The sequence below is a fragment of the Bombina bombina genome, unplaced genomic scaffold (assembly GCF_027579735.1).
Source record: "Bombina bombina isolate aBomBom1 unplaced genomic scaffold, aBomBom1.pri scaffold_1412, whole genome shotgun sequence".
NCBI classification, from domain to species: domain Eukaryota; kingdom Metazoa; phylum Chordata; class Amphibia; order Anura; family Bombinatoridae; genus Bombina; species Bombina bombina.
In genome coordinates this window covers 7,328-25,492 of record NW_026512968.1, presented here as the reverse complement: position 1 = coordinate 25,492, position 18,165 = coordinate 7,328, and the positions used below count along the sequence as shown (strand labels likewise).

General features: G+C 36.3%; 1 protein-coding gene across 1 annotated transcript in view; it reads right to left on the bottom strand.

Moving 5' to 3' along the window:
- Window positions 1-17,316, bottom strand: part of LOC128644645 (N-alpha-acetyltransferase 25, NatB auxiliary subunit-like) — a gene marked incomplete at its 5' end in the record, with an annotated part of 47,973 nt that extends 30,657 nt beyond the window's left edge. The window contains 10 exons of the mRNA XM_053697172.1: window positions 5,252-5,432; window positions 5,519-5,605; window positions 5,822-6,029; window positions 6,151-6,263; window positions 7,037-7,206; window positions 7,323-7,412; window positions 12,570-12,681; window positions 12,859-12,937; window positions 16,791-16,898; window positions 17,242-17,316. Coding sequence (XP_053553147.1) covers window positions 5,252-5,432; window positions 5,519-5,605; window positions 5,822-6,029; window positions 6,151-6,263; window positions 7,037-7,206; window positions 7,323-7,412; window positions 12,570-12,681; window positions 12,859-12,937; window positions 16,791-16,898; window positions 17,242-17,316 — 1,223 coding nt within the window. The remainder of the gene's footprint in view (window positions 1-5,251; window positions 5,433-5,518; window positions 5,606-5,821; window positions 6,030-6,150; window positions 6,264-7,036; window positions 7,207-7,322; window positions 7,413-12,569; window positions 12,682-12,858; window positions 12,938-16,790; window positions 16,899-17,241) is intronic.
- Between the last annotated feature and the right edge of the window lie 849 nt (window positions 17,317-18,165).

Below are 18,165 nucleotides of genomic sequence, written 5' to 3'. Positions count from 1 at the left end.
TATGTGCAGCCACCGATCAATAGCTAGCTCCCAGTAGTGCATTGATGCTTCTGAACCTACCTAGCTATGCTTTCAACAAAGGATACCAAGCAAATGAAGCAAAATTAGTTAAACTGAAAAGTTTTAAAACTGCATGGTCTATCTCAAATTATAAAAGATTCATTTTTAGAAAAAGCTGTGTACACATAGCCAGCAGAAGAACTTACACTCCCAGTGGGGGTTAGGACAGATAAGTAATAAAATGTTAATTTTAAATTGTGCCAAGTATTGGGTTTTGATATACAGATAATATAAAGCATGGGTGTTTACAGAAAGTAATAAAATAAGGAGGAGATCTTATTTCCCTGCAAGCTCAACAATTTGAAAGGATTGTGCTTCAAAAAGAACAAAGCCAGCTATTTCACACAAAAAATAAAAAAACAATTTCTCATACATTTTTATACCCTGCAGCTGGTATATAACAAGCTCATTGGAAACACATTAAGGGGAAAACAATTATACAGTAAAAGGCCCTGAAAAGTAAACAAATAAAGTGTTCTATATTAGTATTTTTTCATATCATGCATCATGTAATCTATAGAAGCTTAAAACCTTGCAAGATTTATCTGTAGTCTTGCAATACATTAACAGAGTGGGGTGACTGGAAAATGTTTTTCAATAGCTAAATTCCCCTCACCACTGGCCTTATTTGGAGGAACCCATCAGAACTTGTTACTGGATTGACAAAGCTAGCCATGGTCAATGTGTTAGCAAACGTTTTATAGTTTTGCAGCTTCTTATAACAACTAGTACAGCCAGTTAGGGACAGATATATGACTGGGTTTTAAACATTACAATATTTTTTTAAGTAAAAATAAATGTCAAAGTGAAACTTTCATGATAGAGCATGCAATTTTAAACAACTTTCCAATTCACTTCCATTATCCAAATGTGCTGTCACATGATGCAGGGGGAAGGAGAATTTAAAAGGGACATGAAACATTTTTTTCTTACATGATTCAGATAGAGCTTGCGATTTTAAACAATTTTGCAATTTACTTCTATTTTCTAATCTGTTTTGTTCTCTGGGTATTATTTGTTGAAAAGGATACCTAGGTAGGCCCAGGAGCTGCTGATTGGTTCCTGCAATGCACATATATGCTTCATGCTATTGCCTCACCCAGTTTGAAAACTAGCTCCCTGTAGTGCATTGCTGCTTCCCCAACAAAGGATACTGAGAGAATGAAACTAATTAGATGATAGAAGTAAATTCAAAAGTTGAATACAACTGTATTCTCTATCTGAATCATAAAATACATTTTTGGGGTTTCAAAACCTTTTAACTAACTTTGAAGTTTGTTAGAAGAAAAAAAATATCTACTACTCATTTGAAATTCAAATGATTCTAACCAGAGCCTGAACAAAAGATTGAACATCTGGCAAGTCAGCCAGAAGTTTGTGCAAAAGGATAACGCAGAAATCTGACCCTTTAGAGTACTGACCGACAAACCCTTCTCCAGGCCATCCTGAAGAAAAGACAAAATCCGGGGAAATCCTCACCTGGCTCCAGGTAAATGGAATTAGAGAACTATTTTCCAAATTCACCTTGCACCCATGGGAACGTAGAAAAGACAACAGCATCTTTGTATGAGATTGAGCTAGTTGAAAAGATGATGCCTGAACCAAGATGTCATCTAGATAAGGCGCTACAGCAATTCCCTGGGATATGATCACTGCCAATAGAGCCCCCAGAACCTTTGTGATATTCTGGGAGCCGTGGCCAGACCAAGCGGAAGTGCAACAAACTGGAAATGTTTGCCCAGAAAGGCAAACCTCAAAAACTGGTCATGTTCCCTGTGAATGGGAACATGAAGGTATGTGTCCTTCAGGTCTATGGTTGTCATAACCTGACCTTCCTGTACTAAAGGAAGAATGGAACAAATAGTTTCCATCTTGAAGGACGGAACCCTGAGGAATTTGTTGAGACACTTGAGATCTAGCATTGGATGAAAAGTTCCCTCCTTTTTGGGGACCACAAATGGATTTGAATAGAATCCTAGACCTTGTTCCCTTATAGGGACTGGTACAATAACTCCCAGGTAGGATAGGTCCTTTAAAGGACCAGTAAACACAGTAGATGTGCATAATCAACAAATGCAAGATAACAAGACAATACAATAGCATTTACTCTGAATTTCAAATAAGTAGTAGATTATTTTCTAACACATTTCAAAGTTATGTCTATTTCCACTCCCCCTGTACCATGTGATAGCAATCAGCCAATCACAAATGCATATACGTATAGTCTGAGTTCTTGCACATGCTCAGTAGGAGCTGGTGACTCAAAAAAGTGTAAATATAAAAGAATGTGCACATTTTATTTAATGGAAGTATATTGTAAAGTTATTTAAAATTACATGCTGTATCTGAATCATTAAAATTTAATAAAACCTGAGTGTCCCTTTAAGCAATTTAAGACGGCCTCCTTCTTTACCTGGTTTGAGGATAGTCTTGACAGGAGAAATCCTTGGAGGGCAAGACTTGAATCCCATTCTGTAACCCTGGGATACTATGTCCACAGCCAATGGATCTGGGACATTGTGTATCCAGGATTGACGAAAAAGATAAAGCCTGCCCTCCACCTGAATCGGGGGCAGAACCTTCAGGCGGATTTAGAGTCAGCGGAAGGCTTCTTGTTCTGCTTTCCCTTATTCCAGGGCTGGCTAGATTTCCAAGTGAACCTGAAATGGTCTGGAAGAGGAAGACTTCTGTCCCTTAAAGTTGCGAAAGGAACGAAAATTAGAAGTCTGCCGACCCCTAGGTCTATTCTTCTTGTCCTGAGGCAAGAAAGAACCCTTTCCACACAGAGTTTTACCCATATAAAGGTAAAGCCTAAAGCTTGGCCTTTGAAGAAACATCAGCCAACCAGGACTTTAACAACAGAGCCCTGCGTGCTAGTACAGTGAAGCTAGACATCTTAGCTCCCAGTCTAATTATCTGCATGTTGGCATCAGAGAAAAAGGTATTTGCCAACTTGAGAGTTTTGATCCTATCTTGGATCTCCTCTATTGTAGTTTCCTCTGTAATAAGATCAGACAAGGCATCGCACCAATAAGATGCTGCTCCCGCAACAGTGGCAATACTCGCTGCAGGTTGCCACTGTAATCCTTGATGATATACATCTTTTTTAAGTAAGCCTCTAGCTTCTTATCCATGGGATCCTTAAAAAAGCAACTATCCTCTATAGGAACGGTAGTTCTCTTAGCAAGAGTAGAAATAGCTCCTTCTACTTTAGGCACAGTGCGCCAAGATTCACCAATAGAGTCAGCAACAGGAAACATTTTTTTGAAAACAGGGAAGGGGAAAAAGGAACCCCTGGCTTATCCCATTCCTAAACTATAATTTCAGACATCTTCCTTGGAACAGGAAAAACCTCCTCAGAAGATGAAGAATCAAACTATCAAGTTCAGAGTTGTCTAAAGTAGCTAGGACCTCCTTCAGTAATAACCGGAGGTGTTCAAAAAAATTTACCTCTTCAGATTCTGAAGATTTTACTTCCAAAGTGTCAGAGTCTGAGATTTCATCTTCAGAAGCTACTGAAGTATGCTCCTCATCAGACAAATGAGAAAGGCTGACCAGCACAGAATTAGAGGGGTCAGAAGCCTTACTAGCAGACAAATGTTTAGATTTCCTCTTACGTTTACCCAAAGTAGGTAAAGCAGACGAAGCTGTCGACACCGCAGAAGTCATCTGCGCTGCAAAATCCCCTGGCAAATAAACACCACCAGGATGTTGAGAGGACACGCAAGGCACTGTATGTGAAACTGATAAGGCTTGGGACGTTTGAGGAGAAAGCCGAGGCATATCCAGAAAAGCAATATCCTGAGAGACATTATATATTTTAAGGTCTTAGCTAAGCAATTGGAACAAAATTGCATTAGTAGTACAATTGGGACTTCCAAGCAAAGTAAACATTTATCCATATTAAATAAATAATCTTTTTCAGATTCCATTGCAGATATCAGTTCCCACAAAAATAAAATGTATAGTATATTCAGAACTAATAAATTAACTGAAAAAACAGCACCTGTCACTTTAACAAAAAAAACTCAGAGTGTCTGGGGCTCCTACCGTACAGGGAGTCGAATAACCCACTAGCAAGGAAACTCTCCAGATGAGAAGAGAGATTCACAAGTTCAGAAAGGCAATCCAATCATCAGAAAAGATAGCTGCATCAGTCCAGGCTCAATGACTGACAAACTCCGCTCCTCATATACACGGAAGAGCGGAGAGTCACATGAGCGGGCTGAGAGTAAAGAAGAAACTGCGCCACAAGTCACAGTTAAAAAGGCGCGTATTACAAACGGCTCAATTGTAAATACCATATCGTAGCCGTAACAGCCTATATATTTTTCCGGACTCCAAATCAAAACAGATCTGCCCCTTGCCAGATGTATTTAACAAACGCTTAAAAGGACATCCAACACATTTTGTCAAATAAAATGAAGTCTTAAGCACACAGCTTAATATTAACCCTTTAGTCTCTCTACATGCCTAAAGTAAACATACAATGTGCCTGCAAATCTGCCCCAAAAAAGTATCTAAGACAACTTAGATAATCTATGTCCCAAATTAGATCCACTAGAGGTTTTACCTCTAAAATGTTATCCTTCCGAACCTAGAACAAAAATGCACTTACCTGTGGATACCGCTGCAGGGCAGGTAACAGCTACTTAGGTGTGAACGGTACTCCATGCCAGGAACCTGTAGTAAAAGAAAGAACAGAGTAACCAACCCTGGCTTTCTACAAAGGGGTAGAAAAATGTTAGAAGTAAAGCAAATACTTCCTCGCCGCCTTCTAACTGCTAAAACCCACCACTACTTTTACTCAAAAGATTAACATGGACACAGCTAGACACCAATCCTTGCTTGCAGGAAAAGTACCCATAATTATTATCTTCAGACACCGACTTCGCACAACCTCCATTGACAGAGGCAAGAGAACGACTGGGGATTATGGGTAAGGGAAGTTACACTTAACAGCTTTGCTGGGGTGCTCTTTGCCTCCTCCAGCTGGCCAGGAGTTAAATATCCTACTAGTAATTGGAATGACGTTGTGGACTCTCCATGTCATAGGAAAGAAAGAACTTTGTCCCCCAAGAGCGCTGTCAATTTTAAAAGCATGAGAGAATGTGCGATTTGGTATTAATATGCGCACTTAGAGTCAAGCAGAATCATTGTACACTGTAAAATAAGAGGTTTTACAACTCACCCAATTGTGTCGTGTTGGATATGTTTAGCATCTAGGCTGGAATAAAGTTCCATGGCAGGTTCAAATGCTCCAAGCACACAGTAAATGCGAATAAGCAGCAGTTTAAACTGGGCATTAGATGTGCTATTACTTAATCCTTCTTCTAACAAAGTTAGACAATGCCATACAGCCCATTCCTCCCCTGAAGAATAAAAAAAGTTATAAAAGTAACAAATCAAAAAGTATTTAGTGGAGAATAACTACAATATAATTGAATTATGCACTTGCCATTGTCCCACAAATCCAGAAGCATGTGAGCTCCTATAAGACAGTAGTAGTCAGAGAACTGCAATTCTGTTTTCAAGCAGGACTTTCCTGTAAGAGAAAAATAGATTATTCAGAGAGTGTCAATTTGGAACCGGTTTAGGTTATAATAATCAATTGCTTCTTTTAATAAAAAGCTGAAAGAAAATAATTTAAAACCGAACCAAAACCCACACAAAAAAATAACAGATGTTAAAAAGTTCATAACAGAGAAGGACTGAGCCTCTCATATTTTACTACAAGCAAAAGATTATTTTAAGTTCTCACCAAACCGTAACCCATGTCTGTATCTCATAGTCATCTCCCGCACCGCGCTCTGCTTCTGGGACTTGTCCATCTTATGGTAAAGGCCAAGCAGCCTGGTCAGCTGCACCACACACAAATGCCTCTGCAGAGCCTTGATGTCAGCTGGCAGAGCAAATTCACTATCTTCTGGAGGAGTCAAAGGTAATGACCCAAGTAATCTGTTTATAAACTGAAGAACAAAGAATCTATCTGTAGTGATGGCAGACAATGCCACGGGTAATTTTAGTCATATTAGAAAGCATAACAGACCCCAGAACTAGGAGGGGACATCTACATTCTAAGAAACTTACACTGGTGTATTGGCTGGGAAAAAGGAGGTCCACAAAGACTTTAAGATCAGTGAAGCAGCATGGCTTATCACCAAATTTAATAAAGTACTGGAACATCAGATCTTCTGGTTCACCTGTAATCATTAGCAGACAGTCTCAGGAATAAAGTACACCAAGATTCAAACCATTATATGATAAAATACAGGGTGCAAAACACCTCATGTCTAAAGGGATAGTCAAAGTCAAAATAAACATTTAATGATTCAGACAAGAGCATACAATTTTTAGCAACTTTCCAATTTACTTATATTATCTAATTTGGTTAATTTTCTTGGTATCATTTGTTAGAAAGCATATCTAGGTAGGCACAGAAGCAGCAATGTACAGTTCGGAGCTAGCAGCCGATTGGTGGCTGCACATATATGCCTCATCATTGGCTGACCTAATGTGTTCAGCTTGCTCCCAGTAGTGCATTGCTGCTCTTTCAACAAAGGATACCAAGAAAAGTAAGCAAATTTGATAATAGAAGTAAATTGGAAATTTGTTTAAAATGTTAAAATGTACCAGAAAGAAAGAAAAATTGTCTCATGTCCCCCTTTAATCACTATCAATCTGCATCAATCACAAATCTCTCGTTAGAAATTCTCACTTGGTCAGAATATACAACACTGCCATGAAGTAGCTGTAGTTTAGCTCTTGCACCCATTACCAGTCTTGTCAGATTATTGCTACACTAACATAGTATTTCAGACAAAATCCACATTATATGAAAAAAAAATTGGCACTAGGAAACAGCATGTCAAGAAAATACTCTACTCCTATGTACTAGGAATTTGACCTTATTTTCTTTATAATCAACCACTATATAGCAGCAGATACCAAGTCCCCTAAGGCTGCTCTCACTTACCCAGCTTGTGCTCATCATTACAACCTCGCTGTCTTAGTCGCTGAATTAGTTCTAGTTTGGCCAGATATGGCCCGCGAAGCAGTCGAGAGCTTTTAGATGCACCAGTTACCTGCTCTTCAATAAATCTCACTGTCTGCTCTACAGTGTAGTCCAAGTCTCCCTCTAGGGACCTGAAAGGAAGGATATTCAAGAGTTAATTAAACAAATAGGAAAGCATTAGAGGCTTGTTCTGTATTTAAACACAAACAATTACACAAACCACTCCATATAACACTTTGTTACTTACATCTGCCCTTCTGCTGGTGAAGTCCAAGACTCATCAATAAGGTGAAATACTGAGTCAAAGTAGGAGAGATAAAACTGCCAATCATCTGAGCTACAGCAAAGGGAAATAAACAGTCAACAAGGTAAAGCAAACTAATAGCTCTACTTCAATTGCTGACATGAAGTTAAAGCAACAGCATCAAATTAACTTTAACCTTTAGAACTTGGCTGTACATCCTAAGGGCCGTTAGCACAATGTTCCATTCTAGATATCCAGATTCTTACATCTCTGTGTGTTTATTATTGAACATCTAGAAGATTCAGACCAATTGCCACTAAGGGCTAGATTTATCAAAGCCATTCTCCTGTAATATCGTCCAAAATAACGCATACAAACGGATCCTCATATTTATCAAAGCACTCTGCGCCTATAATTGCGCAAATCTAAAAGAAACTTCTTCGCACTCCACTTGCATTCGCCTAGGCGCACTCCTGAGTGCACCAATATACATTAGTAATAGGCGTAATTTAACAAATACGCCCAGTTGCTTATTCATCATTGCTTTGCGCCGATAATTCCGGCTGTAATTGCGTGTTGTATATTTCGCCATACAGACTGAGTCGAACACCATTTTAATACATGCTTTTACATCTTGTGATGCAGTACTTTACTGTTTGAACTAATTTTTCAAAAGTTCAGCGCAAAGAAGATAATGTTATTCCCAGTAATTTGCGCTTCCACAGGAGCATATGGTACCAAAAGTTTTATATATATGTATCAATATATTGATATATTTTATTTTTGTGTCAACATATGGCACAAACAGCACAGAAACATTATATAAAATAAATATTAGCTAAATAGTTACCTAAAAAACGTTTTTTTAATAATTAAAAAATGGCGGTGCAAGTATTTATAGGGATGTACTGTGACAAATAGGGAGTAAATGCTTTTTCCGACAGGCGCAATTTATCATTATTACGCCCCAGCTCGCCTGCGCAAAGTTAAGTCTATTTTTTTAATAAATTTAGGCACACGTGAGCCTCTCCGGAGGCGAGCTGGGGCACAGTTACAGGCAAAGAACATACAGAGTTCACCTAGCCTTTGATAAATCTAGCCCTAAGTGCCTTCCAAAAGCAGCTATATTAGCTTCAAAGGGCTTCAATTCTAAACCTAAAAATATTCACTAATTTCTATGTCTGGATATTTCAGTTATTCGGTTGGGAATTAAATGACAAGGTTTTCTCAGTCAGCCTACCAGAGTAAGCTGCGTTTTTAATTTTAGTAGACCCAATATACTGAAAAGAGTTTAGGACAAGGAGGGCAACAGGTTTTTTTTGGAAATAGAACAGTGAGAGAATACCTGAAATGGGTCACATTACATATTTTAAATAATTGTAATTTGTTGTAGTACAAACTGATCTCACACAATTCAGTTATATCAAACAGCAGAAAGGAGCAGCACTCTCACGTGTCCAATTCTAAACCACAGAAAGTAAAGACTAAGATTTGGCAGATTGTGATTACAACCATTCTATTAACTGCAAATTTTACAAGGGTTTGAGCTGAATCTAAGTTGTACCCTGATTTAGGTGGAGTTAAATCCCTCTTATTTATTATTTAAATAAAATAAACTGAATATAATAACAAAATAAGAGTGTTTTAAAAATGATTTGAAGTATAAATAATATATTAAAAGGGACACTAAACATTAAATACATGATAGATAGAATGATGCATTCAAAGAAAAGATTAGTCCATGAGTAACACGTAGATGTATTTTTTAAAGTTTCATTAGTTTAAAAAGTGACAAAATAAGTGTAAAGTTTTAGTGTCTATAAAACACTGGGAGCTGCCATGTTGTAACTTGTGTTACCTTCTCTGCTGTGGCCAATTAGGGACAGTTATAAATAGGTCACTAGAGTGTGCAGCCAATGGTTGTGCTGGATTTAACAGTGTTCTGCACTTCCATTTGTAACAGGAACTGAAAAGCTCACAATTTCAGAATGGAATTACAGGCAAAGAGGACAAAATAAATAATGAAAGTATATTGCAGAGTTGTTTTATATATACACAATTTATCATTTTATATTACCATCTCAAAGTGTTTAATGTCCCTTTAAGTTACTCAACTGTTGACAACAACAAAAATGCTACAACTCTAGGGGGCGCTTTTAACTAATCACCTGGTTTGATTATGAGACTCAATTGTCTCCTGCACAAAGTGAAGTGATAAAGATAATATAGTAAAAATCAACAATCTATAAAAATTATAATAAATTAAAATACTATTAATAATTAAACAAAAAACAAAAACAAAAAAAATACACAAAACCTGAAACAAACAAAGCCTGAGGAAACAGCCAGGAGAGCTGAGAAACGCGTTGCACTACTGTTTAATATACATAGGGTACATGTTGTGATATAATGAAATTTAAGGGGGCACTTATGAGAAGATAGAGATATTAGTGGTTAATAGTGTACCATATACAATATACAAATAACTATGTTAGGCATACATACAAATTTCAAGAAATCAAAAAAAGTCCCAAAGTACATAGGATGCACTTCTTTGGTATCACAAAATTCTACTCAAATTGGATTATCAAATGTTGGCTGCCTACTCCTCACCGACTGATCCGGGTAAACTGCAGAGTGTGAAAAAAAACAGAGGGGCGCCTCATGTACAGGATCATCCAACATATGTATAAACTCAACACAATATGAGCCAAATGGATACTCACATGTAAATAAAGTACCCTAATGAGCTGGTAGATGCAGGCTGTAGATTGATAGGGTGTAACAGCTCACCCACAGTTGGAAGTTCTTGTGTGCTGCAGTAAATATATGAAGCATAGACAACAAGCACTACATGTGCAAATCAATCAGAGTATAACCATATGTAATTAGTGCCAAATGGGTACTTCTTGCATGCTGACCAAGCACACCAATGTGCTGGTAGAGGCAGGCTGACAGATTTATACAAGGTGTGTCAGCTCACCCCACTAAGGTTCTCCCAATGGTCCAGATTCAGGAAAATGCTAGTGATTGTACTCCAGTAGGTAGTCAGTAAACACAAGCAGGTAAGGTGTTTCCCCTCAACTTGAATTTTTAAAAAATTGTATTTATTAAAAAAAAAAAAAAAAAAAAAAAAAAAAAAAAAAAGTACAAAAAGTGGAATTGGGGTATTCAAATATTCCCCTATCAATGCAACACGTTTCTCTGTGCTATACAGCCGTTTCCTCAGGCATAATATTCACCTCACCAATAAACCTGCTTTTTATAGCTCCTACCTAACAAAAATCAACCAAGTCCTCCCTTTTAGGGGGCGTGTTCTCTAATTAATTTGATACACCTGCACACTCAAAGTCTACCTGTATAAACATCCAAAGTTGTACATACTGCATCAAACCATATATACATATATTAGGCAGCAATCATAGAGAACAATGTATACCCCATAACATCAAAAATAAACATTTAATTTTACATCTCATTAGCTTCTTCATTAACTATTTAAGAGATTAAATTAGCACCCATTTCTGTTTCACAAATATTTCCATCCAATCTTTCAATAAATAATGGGGTCCTCCCTCTTTATAAGTCTTTGTCTGATCTCTATGTGAGATATAGCTCAAAATGTATAACATTATCCCTGTGTGTGTGTACAAACAAAACATTCCATCTATTTTTTATATATATATATATATATATATATATATATATATATATATATATATATATATATATATATATATATATATATTGTTTATTGTTATTTTCAGTCCTTTTTAAGTTCTCTTAACTGGCTTATGTTTGTCTACACAAATCCTACCTTTATTTCTTTGTTGAGTTGTCATTTAACACCCATCGATTCTCCTTTTATAAGGACCGAATATTATAGATATGGGTCCGGTTGTCTGCACACACTCTGGATTGTTTCTACACTGAGCATTGTACACTTCGGTGTTTTATCGTTAAAATTGTTAATGAAGAAGCTGATTAGATGTAAAATTAAATGAAATGTTTGTTTATTTTTGATGTTATGGGGTATACATTGTTCTCTATGATTGCTGCCTAATATATGTATATATGGTTTGATGCAGTATGGACAACTTTGGATGTTTATACAGGTAGACTTTGAGTGTGCAGGTGTATCAAATTAATTAGAGAACACGCCCCCTAAAAGGGAGGACTTGGTTCATTTGTGTTAGGTAGGAGCTATAAAAAGCAGGTTTATTGGTGAGGTGAATATTATGCCTGAGGAAACTGCCGTATAGCGCCGACAAACGCGTTGCATTGATAGGGGGATATTTGGATACCCCTATTCCACTTTTTGTACTTGTTATTAAAAAAAAAAAAAAAAAAAAATACAATTTTTAAAAAATTCAAGTTGAGTGGAAACACCTTACCTGCTTGTGTTTACCGACTACCTACTGGAGTACAATCACTAGCATTTTCCTGCACCTGAATCTGGACCATTGGGAGAACCTTAGTGGGGTAAGCTGACACACCTTGTATAAATCTGTCAGCCTGCCTCTACCAGCACATTGGTGTGCTTGGTCAGCATGTGAGTACCCATTTGGCACTAATTACATATGGTTATACTCTGATTGATTTGCACATGTAGTGCTTGTTGTCTATGCTTCACATTTACTACAGCACACAAGAACTTCCAGCTGTGGCACCCTATCAATCTACAGCCTGCATCTACCTGCACATTAGGGTACTTTATTAACATGTGAGTATCCATTTGGCTCATATTGTGTTGAGTTTATACATATGTTGGATGATCCCGCACATGAGGCGCCCCTCTTTTTTCCCCACACGCTAGGGTACAGCTTGTGCTCTTTTGTTTTTTAAAACAAATTTGTAAAATAAAATCTTATTTTTTGAGATTTTTGGAAGTCTGAGCTTTAAATATCCAGCTCACAGCAATAGGAGCAGTCAAGAGGATTTCCCCTGCTCTTTGGATCAGTGAGCTGGGACACAGAGTTCCCAGTACGCCCCACTAAGCACAATTGGGTGCTGCCACGCTTGTATGTTTTGAGAAGTATATACCAATCTCACATATCATCAGTGTTACACTAGGAGGCGCCCTTGTTCACATGGTTCTTTTACATTCTAAGCTTTATGGAGTAATAAACTATTGCAGAACATCTTAGGTATAGAAGGGAAGAAGCAACAGTACACATTTAGCTCTGCCAGCCCTAAATATTTAATCATTCAAATAAGCACAGGCTCAGTGCATGTGAAGCACAGACTCACTTCTGCAGTAGCAGCCTTTTGGAAAGAGCGTTGCATTCTGGCCATTTGCTTAACTTCTTGTACATGGCCATACATTTATTTTCACGACTCTGCAGCTCACTGGTCAACTTCTCTGAGTAAAAACACAAAATTTAAAATGTAATTAGTTGAGTTATTACAACTGCACATCTAAACTTCATATATTTAGAAAAAAAATTTGTGTGGAAATATTTAAATACACTTTAGCATAATCAGTTTTCCTCTCTATTGATTATAATCAGATTTGTTTTCATTAGCAATATTCTTTTACCTCCTAATTTGCCTCTTATGACCTCCAAGGCCTCCTCGTATTTACCCAAACGCTCCAGAATCATGTAATATAATTCCACCTACAAGCAAGATCACATGTAAATTGAGTTTAGAAAAAATGTTCACTTTTCTTTAAGAGATTATAAAGGCATAAATGTCAGGGTGCAAGATAAACCCCAAGGGACAGATAAAGGCACAAAACATGAAGCTCACTAGGTATTGCAAGAAGTACCTAGTAAATTCATGATTGGTGAACATGGATGGATAACTACAAGGGTGGATTTGATTTAAAGGGACAGTCTACTCCAGAAATTTTATTGTTTAAAAAGATAATCCCTTTATTACCCATTCCCCAGGTTTCCATAACCAACACTGTTATATTAATATACTTTTTACCTCTGTGATTACCTTTTATCTAAGCCTCTGCAGACTGCCCTCTTATTTCAGTTCTTTTGATAGACTTGCATTTTAGCCAATCAGTGCCTTCTCGTAAGTAACTCCACGAGCGTGAGCACAATGTTATCTATGTGGCACAGATGATCTAACGCTCTCTAGTTGAGAAAAGCTATCAAATGCATTCAGATAAGAGGCAGCTTTCAAGGGCTTATAAATTAGCATATGAGCCTAGCCTACCTAGGTTTAGCTTTCAACTAAGAATACTGAGAACAAAAAAAGTTGATTATAAAGTAAATTGGAGAGTGGTTTAAAATTATTTGTCCTATCTGTATCATGAAGTTTAATTTTGACAAGACTGTTCGTTTAAATCAAATTGACACACACACTGGTAACCCCCATCTTAGGTACTGGCAGACAGTCTGCCAGTATGAAAATAAGGCTTTTTTTTATTTTTTATTATATTATATTAAAATAATTATATTATTATTTTTTATTATTATATTTTCTAAAGTGTAGGATCCCTATATACCCCCAACAGCTCTCTAAACCTCCCCCCTCTGTTAGATGCCATCTTCGAAACTGGCAGCTGTCTGCCAGTACCTATAAACTGCTCTATTTTTAAAAAATATATATATTTTTTTAATTTAATTTTTTTTTTATTTAATGATTATAAAGTAAACTGGAGAGTAGTTTAAAATTATATGCCCTATATGTATCAAAGTTCAATTTTGACAAGACTGTTCATTTAAATCAAATTGATTTAAATCATTATTTAAATCACTAGTCAGTAAGAGTGATTTAATCCCTTCACTACCGGAACTTTCAGCCCAAAATACCAGAGAATTTTTATTCATTTTTGCTATCACTCATTTAAACAGAAACAGAGCCTTGTTTTTTATAATTTACCTGTCAAAGCTATGTATTTTTTTTTTTTAAGTAGACAACCCAAGGTATTGATCTAGGCCCATTTTGGTATATTTCATGCCACCATTTAACCAGCAAATGCAATCAAATAAAAAGAAAAAAGGAACTTTTTTTCACAAACTTTAGGTTTCTCACTGAAATTATTTACATACTGCTTGCGCAATCATGGCACAAATGTTTGTAAAAGTTTCTCTGGGATCCCCTTTGTTCAGAAATAGTAGACGTATATGGCTTTGACATTGCTTTTTGGTAATAAGAAGGCCGCTAATTGCAGCTGCGCACCACACTTCTATTATTCCCGGCAGTGAAGGGGTTAATTAGGCAGCTTTGTTTTAGTGTAGATCCCTCCCAAACAGCTCTCTTAACTCCACACACACACACACTAGTAAGCCCCATCATAGGTACTGGCAGACAGTCTGCCAGTATGAAAATAAGGCTTTTTTTATTTTTGTTATAAAAATATTTGTTATTATTATATTTTCTGTAGTGTAGGATCCCTATATACCCCCCAACAGCTCTTTAAACCTCCTCCCTCTAACTGTTAGGTGACATCTTAGGAACTAGTGCCAGTACCTATAAACTGCTCTATTTTTAAAAAATATATATATTTTTAATTTTATTTTTTTATTTAATATTTCTGTAGCGTAGTGTCCTCCCCTCCCGCAATCTTTAGTTAGGGGGGTTTCCACACCCACAGATCCCCTTTTCTGTAGCGTAGCTGCCCCATCCCTCCCTGTCCCTTTAATTTTTTACTGCAGCGTAGGGCCCTCCCACTCCCTCCCACCTCCCCTGCTAGACCGCCCACCTGCTACCCGCCTACCACCCACACCAGAAGAAGATCGTTACAGACAGTGACACACACAGTGTCACCATCTGTAACGATCAGGCATCTGCCCTAAATCAGAAGGCCGCTAATTACAGCTGCGCGGAGCACCGATCGCACTCCGGCTCCATATGCGGCAGATGCCTGAAGCTTCAGGAGCTCCAGCTTTCGGCTGTAACTTAACAGCTGGGAGTGCTAGAGCTTCCTGAAGCTAGGTCGTATATATACGTGGTGCGGTACAATAGCCAAAGTAAATACATTTAAATCATGATTTTCATTTTTAGAATAATACATTTTCCATTTATTTCAGACCATTACTGATTTGGTTATATATCACTAGATGGAATGAAATTATTTGGAGGTGAACTATCTCCAGTTTAATTGGTTAATTATTCATATTTGATCAACTTTTCACCTGTACTTTAATGGAAGGAGAAAAACAAAGAATTACTTTAATAATATCAATTGAAATAGTTTTATTTAACTAAAATAACATTTAATTGATAATGCTTGCCCTCCCTACTCCCACTTAGGTCCTTGGGCAGATTTATTCCACTCCAAACAATCTTCTATTCATGGAACTTCTTGAAACAGATTTGCATGGGAGCAATGGCATTAAAGGGACAATAAAATCAAAATTAAAACTTTCAATTTTTGAACACATTTTCTGATTTACTTAAATTTTCTAATTTTCTTTGTTGTCTTGGTATCCATTGTTGAAAAGCCTGCATAAGTAAGCTCAGAAGCAATGCACTACTGTGATATAGCTGCTTGTCACTGTCTCACCCAGTAGAGCATTGCTTTCCTTCAACAAAGGATGCCAAGAGAATGAAGCAAATATGATAATAGAAGTAAATCTGAAAATTGTATGCTCTATCTAAAACCCAAAGGTTTTTTTCATGATTAAGTCCCTTTAAGGCCTATTTATCAACTCTGTATGTTCATTTTATAAAACTTTTGCTGTAAAGAAGGGGCATGTTATTTCTGCACACACAAATTTACAGTTTTGAGAACTACAAAACCAAAAATATAGGATATCTTCAAGATAGAAAAATTGCCCAAAATAATCTTAAAGAAATCTCTGGGGGAGCATGAGGAATCTATATTTCAGGATGAATAACCTTTAGATTATAATGCATCTTAAATAGAAACTATCTTTAGAAAGATTTTTCCTCAAAAAGCATTTTATTTAAAAACAAAAAAAAAAAATCAGATTTTTTTTTTAAATCATTAATTGCACCAAAAGACTACCATAGCCCTGGGTAAAACTATATTTTTTGAACTTTTGACATCTTAAACTCAGTAAAATGTTTCTCACCAGAGCTGCGTTGATGGTTTATATATGTAATGGTTGTGCCACTGTCTGACTGGGCAACAACATCAGTGTCTGGATGTGAAAATATCCCATAAAGGTAATAAACACTGTCTTGTAATATTAACAAAATTGGAAAGTGTCTGGACTTTTTGAAGCGAGCTAGTATATCCAGTCATAAAAGGCTGGCATCAGAAAAAAATCATCAGCTAGAAAAGGAACAAGCCCACACTATAAACCGATTATAATGCACAACCACCAAGAGCCATCATCCAAAGTGAAAAGCAATGTGGTAGTCGAGAACTAGCAAATCTTATTATATATTTTCTTCTGATTAAAATGATTGGGGAGAAAATCACAAAGATGACCCAGAATTTCTAACAGCTAGCAGTGAGACGTGTCACAAATATAAACACAAAAACTCCTAGTACCTTAATAGACAAGTAATTGAATAATCTATTTTGAAGCAAATGATTACCTCAGCTTCAGCTTCAATCTTGTCCTCTTTTACCATTTTCGCAACCATCCTTTCAGCCAGTGGTAAAAACATTGTTTTTGAAAGATTCTCATCATGTGCTGAAATAGACTAAAGGGTACATGAAATTCAAAATGTATTTTATGGTTATGGGTTCCCAGTTTAATTATACTTCAAACCTACATTAGTCATTTTGTTATGTAATAGTAAATCAGTGTTCAGAATCCCATAAATATAGACTGGTTTTCCATTTCAAAACAAAAGTTTGACCAATATGACAAACTAGTCTAATAAAAACACAACACATTCTCAGCATACAAATTTTTTTGGTTGTTTTAGTTTTTTTATTTATTTAATTTTGTTAAACCAGAATTAAATATTTATTTTTGTAATAACACACTCATAATTTACTTTTCTCAGTAAACACAACTGTCTTATGTTGCTTTCTCCTTACCTGCATTATCAGGCTCATTACAGACCAGAAATAATAGGGATTTTTGGGGACAATTTTATAAAGTGCCATTCCCGCCTACAAAGCAAGAAATAGTAACATTTAAACTTTAGCATTAATCTGATGAAGTTAACTTTAGCTCACAAAAGAAAATACATTAAAAAGTTTATTTTTTGAAAGCATGTTGTATGATCTATGTTATGTCTCCAGCAATATCGTAGGAAAAACATTAACACAGACAGAATTTCTTAAGGCAACAACTACTTCAAAATGAGGTGATACTATATCATTTATCAATCTTGAATAGATCTAAAAAAATAAAAATAAAAAACAAACATACATGCAGGACACATCTGTACTATATTCTACCTATCCTTAAAATACTTTTATGGTGAAAACACAAAGTATGTTTTTTTTTTCAGAGAAGTGAAACTCTGGTTACATGAGGCAAAAATATTATTTCCAGCAATGGTTTCGGGGGATGCTATACAACACCAATTTATGGTTGTAGTACCATCTACCATCAACATATAATCTCAGTGCAGCAGGGGAATGTAGAGAAGGGGTTGAAAAGAGAGGAAGTGTAGACGTGCACACACAAAAAAAAAAAAAAAAAAAAAAAAAAAAAAAAAAAAAACACACACACACAAAACCTGAAGGGACAAGTTGAGAGGAAACGTGTGGGAATGAAGATTTAGATTCAAAAGATACAAAGTATATAGTAAATCATACAAAACGAAAGTGCTAACCAAATCCTAAACATAGCTTTATTGACATTTGACATATTCAAATTAACCACTTTTACGGATTTCCACATTCACTTCACTGATCTTTGATCTGTGTAATCATTTGTTATATTTTATGATCTATGTTGATATGTTGGTTAATGACATTTATCTTTATAAAAAAAAAATGTTTTTGAGCAAC